Below are 12699 nucleotides of genomic sequence, written 5' to 3'. Positions count from 1 at the left end.
CGAGCCCCGCTCCCATTGACTACTCTAGCCTGGGTGACTGAGGCCTTTCCTTTCCTGTCTGATGTGCCGTCATCTCCTGGCTTTCCTGTGTTCACCGCTGCTGCGCTGGTGACTCGCACTCGGCAAACGATGGTGGCAGGTAAGTTGTCCTCCCGAAAGTGCCAGACATGGGTCGTTTCTCTGTGCTCTTGCTCTCCCCCCCTCCCAAAATGAAAAGGCCATGCCGTTTTGGTTAATCTAGTCTGCCGCTGGGAGGGGCATGTTTCTCCGCTTCCTCTGCAGCCCTGTGTGCTCACTAGCGCTCCCTCTCGGCTCTCCATCACTCAAAGTCCTAACGCCAGCTCCCAAAATGGTCCACCACCTCGCTTCTCTGCACATGATCTGCTCGGCTAAAGGTGTTCTTAGGCACACTTTAAGCTGCGAGCCTCCTGGCATGTGGCCTGCGCCGTCCAGGACACTGCAAGCCTGAGGAGGACACTGTGTGCTTAGACAGGGTAGTTTTGTAGCGTGGGTGCCTTTGGGTCCTTAAGATGCTTTCAAGGTATATATATACAAGTTCAGACAGTTCACAGAGGAGAGGTTCCTTACTTTGAGATTTCTTCCAGGATTTAGTTGGTGGTTTGCTCTGAGTTTCTTTCTGCTGCTTCTGAGTTTTGAAAGTGGAACCTGGAAAACATTTTCATCGGGTTTTGGTTTTTGGGGGGTTGGTTGGTTTTGGCAGGCGGATATTACAAGATGCCCTTTTAGGAGTCTAGGCCCGGGAAAGAGATTCACAGAAATCGGCCGGAAGGTGTGCCGAGTGACGGGCAATCGAGTAGCAGGATGGCCCAAAACTATAGGTTTGGGAAATTCTAAGATAGACACACTGCCTTCAGGATTCTGTTCAACCTTTATGCAGACGGATTAAATCGACAGTCTCAATTAATTCTGGGGCCTGCAGGCAGTGGTTTTAGCCACTTTCATTTGGCATAAGAGAGCAGAAAGAAAAAATCACAATATGTCACCATGCAAGTTTTTTTACACGCAGACCAGAACACAGATAGGATATCGCCAACCACTTCACCCTCTATCAAGTACACTTTCAGCTCTGCATCACTGGCTTGTGGGAAGCCCACAAGTCTTCTGTCTGCAATGAGATGACTGCAGTCCTAGACCATTTTTCTTTGGATCTAGCAGCCTGCCCAAAAATTTAGGGGCCAGACAATGGACACGTGACAGGATTACCAGACTTGGTGAGAGATGCTGTGGAGGGGGAGGGTAAGTGGGCTTCTCTTGGTCCCCTTCACAGGTAACACAGAGCAGAAATAGGGCTGCTTGGGACAAAAACAGCTTTTATTAAATAACTACCTCTGAATATCTTAGTCTAGGCATCATGGTTAAATTTCTAGGTGCCATGGCTTCTTGGTGCCTGGGATTTGTTAAGGCCTCTGTTCTATTCTGTGGACCCATTTGTTACAAAGGTGGAACAAACAAGGATTTAGCCTCCATGAGGAAAAGCTGGATTATTAGACAGGCTCCTTACAGCTCTACAGTCAATCAAATGGGCATATTTGTAAGGAACTGACTTTCCTCTTTTAAAGCTGCACATACCCCTTCTGCAGCTGCCGTCTAAGGTCATCGCTGAAGACACATTTAATGCCGCTTCCCATGATACAACACCAAGATATAAGCTCGTCTCATCTCAGAAGAACGCTCTGCTGTAGCATGTAACTTGGGACATGCTGGTCTGAAATGCATGCTTGATGTAAGAGAGGAGACTGCTGGTACAATATTGCCACCTCCAAGAACAAGTTGGAGAACTGGAAAAGGTGCAGAAGAGGGCAACCAAAATGATCAGGGGCCTGGAGCAACCTTCCTGATAAGGCTAGGCTACAGCATCTGGGGCTCTTTACCTTGGAAAAGAGGCAACTAAGGGGAGACATGAGCGAAGTGTATAAAATTATGCATGGAGTGGAGAGGGTGGACAGAGAGAAATTTTTCTCCCTCTCTCACAACACTAGAACCAGGGGGTCACCCTATGAAACTGAAGGTTAGGAAATTTAGGACTGACAAGCAAAAGTACTTTTTCACATAGCGAATAATTAATCTATGGAATATCTTGCCATGGGATGTGGTAATGGCCACCAGCTTGGACGGCTTTAAAGGGGGCTTAGACAGATTCATGGAGGACAGGTCTCTCGATAGCTACTAGTCCGCTGTCACCAAAAGCGATATTCAAAGGAGAGGACTTACTCAATGCTTCTTTTAGTAGTGTGATCGTTTCCTCTGGATACACATTTCTGTCTTCCCAAATCTTAAAGATCCTTTCTATAGATTTGGAAACTGATGGATCTCTGCAAATGACAAACAGAAAACACAGACTGTTATTTGCAACATATCCTTTCCTTCAAGTATGAAGTATACACCTGATTAAAAGATATGGCTATTTTATTTTTTCAAAAAAGAAGTACTGTATTTGCTTCCCTTTCAAGACAAAAACCTATTATGAAGCCCAGAATAAAAAAAAATAGGTTATATGCATGTAGTGCCAGGAGCCAGCCACATGTCTCAACTATAATATCTTATTTTTAAACTTTTTTTGTGAGTCATCTTGAGATGCACTGTTCTTAAAAGGCAGGATCAAAATCTAATTAAAAGATCTGGGTCCCAATTTCTTTCTTTTCATGCCACTTTCCCTTAAACCTCAAAGTGGTAAAGAAATAAAGCTACAAAGAGTTGATAGTTAGAGAAACAATTAGTGGTAAACCTGGACAGAAACATCATCCACAATCCTGAAGAAATAGAAATCAAGAAGACTGAGCTTTTAAACTGAGGAGGAGAGCTGTTGTTCCCTTTGCTAAGCAGGTTTGCATTTGAATGGGAGACCACATGTGTGAGCACTGTAAGATATTCCCCTGAGGGGATGGAGCCTCTCTGGGAAGAGCATCTAGGTTCCAAGTTCCCTCCCTGGCAGCATCTCCAAGAGAGGGCTGAGAGAGCTTGGAGAAGCTGCTGCCAGTCTATGTAGACAATACTGAGCTAGATGGACCAATGGTTTGACTCAGTATATGGCAGCTTCCTATTAACCTTGGAAAAGCCATTGCCAGTCTGTGTAGTAGACAATATTGAGCTAGACGGACCAAGGGTCTGACTCAGTCGAAGGCAGCTTCCAATATTGGCCTCTACAGAGAGGAAATTCCACAAGTGAGCCACAGAGAGACCCAAAAGCTCTCTGACTCAGGAGGCCCTTCCATGAAATCTCTGTGTGATGCCCTTTTTAAAATCCCTGCACTGGCTGCCTCCGGGACTCTGGATAAACGCCTGGCCTCTATCCTCCATGGCCAAAGTTCTATTCCCAGATGCTGTCGAACTACAACTCCCTTTGTCCAATGGCCTCATTTCCACCCCGTTTCTCTGCTCATACATCCCAACGCATCGCTACCCATGACCTTTGGCCCCTGCATAAGCTCTGCAACTTCTTTAGCTTATGAAATCCATTGGGGTGGTGGCTGCTAGAATGAAGCAGCATTTTAATGCACCCACGTCCACCACGCTAAATAGCTACATGTTTGTTCAAAGGCAGGCTTCCTCTAACGGCCACGTACTGTGAGACCTGTGATGCCTCTCCTGCGTTGCCTGTGAGCGATCACCTGCTAGAGGCAAAGGGCAGGGCAGGATAACTAACTGCTAACTGAGTCAAGAGGCACCTTTTTAAAGTGGTGATTCTCTTTATTTAGCAGGGGGAGAGTAACCGGCCCTATCCACCCCCAGCACAGTACTTCCAGTGACTGTTGCTGGTGTCTATCTGATGTTGCTTTTTAGATTGTGAGCCCTTTGGGGACAGGGAGCCATTCTCTCTCTCAACCACTTTGGGAACATTCATTCATTCATTCAAATTTATATCCCACTCTTCCTCCAAGGAGCCCAGAGCGGTGTACTACATACTTGAGTTTCTCCTCACAACAACCCTGTGAAGTAGGTTAGGCGGAGAGAGAAGTGACTGGCCCAGAGTCACCCAGCTAGTCTCATGGCTGAAGGGGGATTTGAACTCGGGTCTTCCCAGTCCTAGTCCAGCATTCTAACCACTACACCATGCTGGCTCATGAAAAGCCGTATATAAATATTCGCCGTTTATAAATATTTGCTGTCGTATAGGCCATAGCTATTCTCCAAAAGAGGAGCTACAGCTGTTATGCTATCTGAGAATGGAGGTGCTCTTGCAATGAAGACCATGCAAAGTTCTTTCCTTAAAATGGGATGGTTCAAACACTACATAGATGTGTGACCTAGCATTATAGCCAAGCACCTCTTAGGAAGATGGGAAGCTGATCTAATACTGACTCAGATCACTGTCCATCTAGCTCGGTATTGTCTAACTAGGGCTGCTCTACTTTGGCCCTCTTGCAGATGTTGGCCTACAACTCCCATAATCCCTGGCTATTGGTCACTGTGGCTGGGGATTATAGGAGTTGTAGTACAAAAACAGCTGAAGGGGCCTAAGTTGAGCAGGCCTGGTCTCCACTGACTGGAAAGTTGGTTTCTCCAAGTCTTTCTCAACCCTACCTGGAGATGCTGCCAGGGATTGAACCTGGGATGCAAAGTGGATTTTCGACCACTGAGCTGTGGATCCGTCCCTCAAGGCGAATATCTTATAGTGCGCACAGGCAGTCACCCATCCAAACACAAACCAGGGCAGACTCTGCTTAGCAAAGGGGACAATTCATACCTGCTACCGTAAGACCAGCTCTCCTTCCAAATGGCAGAAATGCAGAGCAGGGAGGAGCCTCACAAGCAACCCAAAGCCAGTAGAATGTGAGCCCTTTGGGGACAGGGATCCATCTTATTTATTTATTTTTTCTGTGTGTTCCCTGAGCCATTTTTGGAATGGCTGGTCTTGTGGTAGCAAGCATGACTGGTCCCCTTAGCTAAGCAGGGTCCGCCCTGGTTGCATATGAATGGGAGACTTGATGTGTGAGCACTGTAAGGTATTTCCCTTAGGAGATGGAGCTACTCTGGGAAGAGCAGGTTCCCAGTTCCCTCCCTGGCAGCATCTCCAAGATAGGGCTGAGAGAGATTCCTGCCTGCAACCCTGGAGAAGCCGCTGCCAGTCTGTGAAGACAATACTGAGCTAGATGGACTAATGGTCTGACTCAGTATATGGCAGCTTCCTATGTTCGAATGAGGGAAGTGGCCCCTGGCCAACCTTGGGGAGCAGGGACCTTAATTAGAAGAGCGTTAAGCCTTCTGGAAGTGCATTAAGAGGCCTGTCCAGTAAGGAGTCTTGCAAGGCCTTGTGCAAAGAGAGGGGGAAGGCACCCTGCAGGAAAGCCAGCAGGTCATTCGGAAGCATGAGGTGGTTCCGCCAGGGGCTTCAGCAGCTGTGAGCATTTGGGGATGGGCTGAGGCTTGGGGGTGCAGCACCTGCGTTGCGTGCAGAAGGGTCAATGGCAGCACCTCCAAGCAGAGTTGCAAAAGACCCTTGACTGAAACCTAAGGGGGCTATGCCCAACTAGATGAACCAAAGGCAGCAGAAGGCAGCTTCATAAATGTCCATAAAGGAGGAGCACATACAAAGGTTTACAACCGTCTACTCACTTAAGTCTAAAGGTAAAGTGTGCCGTCAAGTCGATTTTGACTCCTGGTGCCCACAGAGAGCCCTGTGGTTTTCTTTGGTAGAATACAGGAGAGGTTTACCATTGCCTCCTCCTGCACAGTATGAGATGATGACTTTCAGCATCTGTCTATATCGCTGCTGCCCAATATAGTAGCAGCGGGGATTCGAACCAGCAACCTTCTGCTTGTTAGTCAAGCATTTCCCCGCTGCGCCACTTAAGGTGGCTATATCACTTAAGTCTACTGCTGGGAAAAAGATCATCAACTCTGAACAGCACCTTCACACAATGAAAGGAGCCATCCAAAAGCCCTGGGGATCACCCTGGAGTAATTTTGGAGCTTCTCTCGACCTTGGGTTCCCTTGTGAACATTCAGCAAGCAGTAAACACCTCATAAGAACCCCTCACAAGGACTTTAAAAGCAGGTAAGTCATGTGGAACTATACTTTAATATTTCATCATACAATTTTTCTTTCCCTGGTTTTCACTCACCCCCACCCCAACTTCAAGGCTGCAGTGATAATTTCATCGCATATCAACTCAAACACAGAATATCTGAAGCAACTTCCTCACCTAGACATGTCTGGTAACCATTTTCAAGTCACCCACAAGCAAAAAACAAACCAGTCCAGCCAGCCCTTCATACCTCTCCATTGGGACTGATAAGGGGCACGGGAATGAAATATTCCTGTAACATGGCAGAAGAAACGAAACATGGCAGAAGAAACGAAAAGCAGACACTTACTTCACTAGAGCTGCTGCTTCGGGGAGCACCTCGGCGAACGTGTCGCGAAACACAATCGCGTTTTTCCTTTTGCAGTTTTGGATGACATCGTTGGCCAAGTAAAAAAGGTTCAGCCGATGAGGAAAGGCAGCTGGAAAGAACAGGAAGACACTGGTCAATGCAGGCATCTGGGCCCATTTGGCTGGCAGGTCTGAGATGTAAAGTCACCCTTTAGGACCTTTATTTCTATCCTGCCCTTTGCCCCCAAGGGCCTCAGGGTGATGCAGACCACTCTGCCGCCCGCCCACCCCCACATCCGAGTCTCACAACCACCCTAAGAGATAGATCAGTCATGCCATCGGCCAACAAGCTTCATGACGGAGTGGGAATTTGTACCTGAGTTATCCCAGCCTTAATGCCCTGGGACAACTTGGTGATTAAACCTCAATTAAACCCCACTTAATACTTCCCCCACCTTCTGCTTTTCCCTGCAACCCTCCTTGCTCATTGAGTTTCACCATAGCTGGGATGCCCAGATGGAAAAGAGCATAGGAAGCTGCCATATACTGAGTCAGACCCTTGGTCCATCTCGCTCAGTATTGTCTGCACAGACTGGCAGCGGCTTCTCCAAGGTTGCAGGAGAAGCCCTATCTGATGCTAGGGCGGGAACTTGGAACCTTCTGCATGCAAGCAAGCAGGTGATCTTCCCAGAGCAGCCCCATCCCCTGAGGGGAATCTCTCTCAGTGCTCACATGCAGTCTCCCATCCAAATGTAAACCAGGGCAGTCCCTGCTTAGCAAAGGGAACAATTCATGCTTGCGACCACAAGACCAGCTCTCCTCCCTCCAGACAGGCAGAGGGAGAGTTAAACAGCAAATACGTGCTACTGCCCAGCAGCCCACCTCCGACTTGCCTGCTTGCAGCAGAAAGGCCACAGGGAGAGCTCCCTGGTCCTTTTTGCACCGCCAAGCATCTAGCCCAGGGCTGTGCAACTTCAGCCCTCCTGCAGATGTTGGGACTACAACTCCCATCACCCCAACTACTGGCCACGAGAGAAACTTTCTTCCTCCTCTCGTCACACCAGAACCAGGGGTCATCCCATGAAACTGATGACCAAGGAATCTAGGACCAACAAGAGGAAGCACCTTTTCACACAGTGCAGAATTAATCTGTGGAATTCTCTGCCACAGGATGCGATGACAGCCACCAGCCTTGATGGCTTTAAGAGGGGCTTAGACAAATTCATGGAGGACAGGTCTATCAATGGTTCCTAGTCCTGCAATAGACTATCTCGAGGCTCAGAAGCAGGGTGCCTCCAGATCCCAGTTGCAGGGGAGCAACAGCAGGAGAAGGGACGTGCCCTCACCTCTTGCCTGTCGGCTTCCCAGAGGCATCTGGCGGGCCACAGTGCGAAACAGGATGCTGGACTAGATGGGCCTTGACCCTGATCCAATGGGGCTCTTCTTATGTGTTTATGTTTCCCTGGCTGGGGATTATAGTGGTTACAGTCTAACAAGAGCTGGGAGGCCAACGTTGTGTAGCTGTGATCTAATTCCCTTTTGTGCGTATGGATTAGGGCCTCTCCCAAGAAGGTGGCGCTCTAATCCCCTTCAGTTTACGACCCACAGGCAGAGGAGCTGCCATAGTGATCTCAACCAGGCAAAGCCTTCAAGGACGTTTCCAAGTGTGTTTGCTCCTAACGCCGTCCCTCCTGAGCCTACACCTGACAGGCCAAGTCTTGCTTCTGAAGATCTACCATTGTTATCGATTCAGCAGCCTCTGGCAAACAGATCCGCCGAGAGCAACGGACTGAGCTCACATCCCATTCCCGCAGCACAGAGCAGAACAGAGACGCAACGGAAATGTCCTCCCACACCAACACTGCGAAAAGTTGCAGGCGACACACAATTGCACCAATGCACTTGTGTGCAGAAGCTGTGAATGGATCGTGCCTATTTGGGAAGCAACCGTCAGAAGCGCTGGGCTCAGGGCCAGATAGGGCTGTATTTACCGGAATCCAAGACTAGGTTTCCCCCTAGTCTTTTGGTATCAGAAATCAGGAGGTCGTATTAAATTCGGAGTTCTGTTCCTTTTGAGTAAATGCAGATATAACCTGTATCCTGCTTTTAGGGGGCAGGGAAGGGTATCATCTTAAATTCAGAGTCGTCTTCAGGTGAACATGGTATAGTGTATCAGCTTCTACCCAGCACCCATGTCTGCAATATTCTCACCGTAACCCAAGAAGCAGCTCTGTGTAAGATAAGGAACCTGCAATGTGTTACAAATCTGTAGCTTTCAAAATGAGTCAAGCACCAATGCGCAACGGTTGCAGCTGGCATAGGAACCAGCACTGCTAACAGATGCAGCTAGCCAAGCTGTTTCTTGCCGCCTAAAGGTAAAGTGGGCCGTCAAGTCAATTTCGACTCCTGGCGCCCACAGAGCCCTGTGGTTTCCTTTGGTAGAATACAGGAGCGGGTTGACCATGGCCTCCTCCCGCTCAGTCTGAGATGATGCCTTTCAGCATCTTCCTATATCGCTGCTGTCCGATACAGGGGTTTCCCATAGTCTGGGAAACAGACCAGGAGGCTTGATTGTGATGGACTCGTCACAATCACTAGGATGGCACAATTAAGTCACACCCATTTCTCAAGCCACCAGGCAGAAGGTTTCACTTAGGAACATAGGATGCTGCCTGATACCAAGTCAGACCCTTGGTCCATCTAGCTCAGTATTGTCTTGCACTGATTGGCAGCAGCTTCTCCAAGGTCGCAGGCAGGGATCTCTCTCGGCCCTATCTGGAAACGCCAGGGGGGGAACTTGGAACCCTCTGCATGTACGCAGGCAAGGGATCCTGCCTCAGGGGAATATCTTATTGTGCTCACACATGTAGTCTCCTGTTCACATGCAAACCAGGCCAGACCCTGCGCAGCAAAGGAGACGTCATGCTTGCTGCCACTAGGAAGCCAGGTGTGGCTTTCTCTTTAAACTCGCAGGAGTGCTCCTATGTATCCCCACAGCACTCTCAAGGCAGACCACCCCTCCAGACTGCTAACCCAAGGCCCAGGAAGAGCTTTCAGTTCCCACAAGCCAACATTTTATTTACTTATAGAGCACTGTCCACGTGGATGGTGACTCTGCACAGGAGGAAGACATGTCCCTGCCCCAAAGGGACTTGACATCTGAACCGGGGCTTCCTGACCTTGGGTCCCCAGGTGGTGCTGGACTACAACTTGCATCACTCCCTGACACAACAGCCAAAGGTGGTTGTGCCAGGGAGTGATGGGAGTTGTAGTCCAACACCCCTGGGGGTTTTCAGGCAGGGAAGCCCCAATCTTGATAGTGACGCAAGGAAAACAGCAGCAAGGAGGTGGCCAGGCTGGAAAAGGCAGCCCTAACTGGGGTTTTAAGACGACTCCTTAGCACAAGCTAACATCCTCCGCACTCTTTACTGGACAATCAAGAGGGTCAAAGTGGACTTACGATGAATGGGCTTCTCTTTGTCCCCTTTACGAGTAACGGCACACAGAAGCAGGGCTGCCTGGAGCAAATGAAGTTTTGACTCCATGACTCTCCCTCTGAACACAGCCTAGTCTAGGTGCCACAATTACACTTCTAGGCACCATGGCTCCCGGGCCCCTGGGATGTGCCAAGCCCTGGATTAAGCGCACCACCATGCACAGCTCATCCAGTTGTCTTCTTTTTAAAAAGATCACAACCGCCCTGCCTGACAGCTACATAGGCCGATCTTCAGCTGGCAACCCTCAAGCAAGATCCAGCCCAGAGTAACTTAACCGGCCCTGACAGTCAAGGTGAGGCCGAATTCTGGACCCGGAGATTCCCACTGATGAATGGAAAACACTTTCTCAAACCTGAGCAAAAGAGAGAACCCACCCTTTTCATGTTAAATGGGTGTGTGTGTGTGTGTGTGTGGTGCGGCTTTATGAAAAACCACTAGCTATGCCCCAGAGCATGGACTCAAGAGCTGTTAGATCAGGTCACCTTCATTACAGAGCCTCATTGCTCAGTTGTAAGGAGTGAGTGCGAGGGGGCACGCCGGGGGGGGGGGAGTTAGTTTTGCGGCAATACATACTTCAGGTCCAGGACTGTAGCCCAGTGGAAGAACATCTGCTTTGCATGCAGAAGGTCCCAGGTTCAATCTCTGGCACCTCCAGGCAGAGTTGGAAAAATCCCTGCCTGAAACCTTGGAGAGTTGCTGCCAGTCAGTGTATACAATACTGAGCTAAATGGACTAATGACCAGACTCAGCACAAGGGCGCTTCCTATATTCTACTGCTTGGATAACAAAGTATGTCCACCCTAACTTCAGATCAGCTTTGCCTGTGGAAATCATTAGTGGTACACAGACGCTCTGAAAGAAAATTCACCAGCTTCTTTCTACAACAACTTCCTAGAGGCCGTTCCACCCCACACTGGCCCCTGGCTATTTTCCAGTCTGGTTTTAACAGTAGCTTTCCCTCCACTCTTGATGCAAAGTGGAGCTGGGAGTCGTAACAGCACTTGCTAGCCTAAAATCAGAAGAAAGGAATTGACATTCAAAGATGAACCAAGAAGCCATGATACCCAGTCTATCTGCCTCGGAGAAGTAAGCCTATTCACCTATGCAATCCAGACCAGCAAGTAATAAGCCCTGAGCCGCTGCGGGGCAGAAACATACCTGCAAATAGCTCCAGACAACTGACTGTGGTGGAAGTCAATTACACAGACCAAGAAATAAAATAAAATAAGAAAGAATCACTACCTGAAAGAAAAACCGCGACCACAAACAGGATTATTCATTAGGCTGAAGAGCAAACAAGACCCCCTCCCCAAATTAAATATATTTAAGGAAAAGTCCATGCAGCCCAACATCCATGGCAGGCCCCGATGCCTTCAGTACAATTTATCCTGGCACAAAGTCAGGAAGTAAACCTTTGCTTCAGGCTCCTCATACTTAGGCCTCTCTCTCCGGTGCTTTTATTTCTGCTCCTTCTGTCTCTGCCTCCTGCCCTTCCTCAGGCTTGTGCCAATGTAACTGGCACACAACCTACAGACTCTAACAGGGCAACTGAAGGCAGCTGCACAGTTATAGAAGGGCAAAGAGAAAAGAAAGCACTACCAGCAAAGGGACAAGTCACCTTTCAATCGAAGCTCTGAACCATATTGAAAGCAGTCAGAGGAAGTGTGTGATGCTGCTCTACACTATTTATGTATGCGCATGCATGCACAGAGTATGAACCAGAGCGAGGCACGTTTCTCATATGAACTCCTTTTTATGACACAATTCTTTAAGTCCTGCTGCTCCTAGTATTTTATGGTGGTAATACAGGAGATGGGAGCAGTCTTGTTTTTTTAATTCCACACAAGCTGCCTTCAAGATCATTTGGTACTGAAAGGCAGAGGGGAAACTTACATGGAACAACCACTCAAGTCCTTGGCTAGATCAGGCCTCAGGCCCATCTAGTCCAGCATCCTGGACTAGATGCTGGACTAGTCCAGTGGCCCACACAGTGGCCCACCACACAGTGGCCCACCAGTGGCCCACCAGATGCCTCTGGGGAGCCCACAGGCAAGAGGCAATGGCACACCCTCTCTCCTGCTGTTGCTCCCTTACAAATGGTATTCAGAGGCATCTTGCCTCTAAGGCTGGAGGCGGCCTATAGCCACCAGACTAAAGTAAAGGAACATTGGGTCCTACCTTGTGAAGGGTCCTTTTTCCCTGGTCTGGAGATCATCAGTACGGGAACAAGCACTGAGCATGCTCAAGACAAGGCCGGATATTGAACTTGTAGATCCTCCCACCGCCTGGAGGCATACCCAGTTCCGGGACTGGCGCAAAAGGTGAAGAGGACCTGAAATGCTCTGTTAACAGATCAACTTGAACATATATAAGGAACAGAACGACATAACTTTGGCAGGAGAGCCTACCAGAAGACACAAACCAAGGCAGAAGGAGTGAGGAGAAAAAACAGCCCAACTAAATCCCTGGAGAACTGCCTCCACCCAAAAGCGAGCTAGCCCCACAACAATACAATGAGAGACATCCGGGTGGGTCTGATGATCTCCAGACCAGGGAAAAAGGACCCTTCACAAGGTAGGACCCAATGTTCCTTTTCCCCGTCTGGAGATCATCAGTACGGGACATGCCCAAGCCGAAAAGAGAAGGTGTCCCCATGAACAAGGGAGGAAAGGGATGTCACACCACCTGTTGTAAGATTCTGCGGCCGAAGGCCGCTTGAGACTCTAAGAACGACGGAATCTTGTAGTGACGAATGAAAGGAGAGATCGAACTCCAGGTTGCCGACCTACAAATGTCTACCAAGGGCGCTTTTGACGAAAAGGCCGCAGATACTGCCGCACTGCGAGTGGAATGAGCTGTAATGCCTA

General features: G+C 48.9%; 1 protein-coding gene across 1 annotated transcript in view; it reads right to left on the bottom strand.

The window, feature by feature from the left end:
• The window catches only part of RPRD2 (regulation of nuclear pre-mRNA domain containing 2), a 62515-nt gene that overhangs the window by 16484 nt on the left and 33332 nt on the right, over positions 1-12699 (bottom strand). Inside the window, 3 exon segments of the mRNA XM_053277367.1 lie at positions 589-666; positions 2233-2333; positions 6337-6466. Coding sequence (XP_053133342.1) covers positions 589-666; positions 2233-2333; positions 6337-6466 — 309 coding nt within the window.

Source organism: Hemicordylus capensis, chromosome 14 (assembly GCF_027244095.1).
Source record: "Hemicordylus capensis ecotype Gifberg chromosome 14, rHemCap1.1.pri, whole genome shotgun sequence".
Classification (NCBI taxonomy): Eukaryota; Metazoa; Chordata; class Lepidosauria; order Squamata; family Cordylidae; genus Hemicordylus; species Hemicordylus capensis.
Note: the sequence above shows the minus strand (reverse complement) of the source record. Positions and strands in the feature narration are given on the sequence as shown.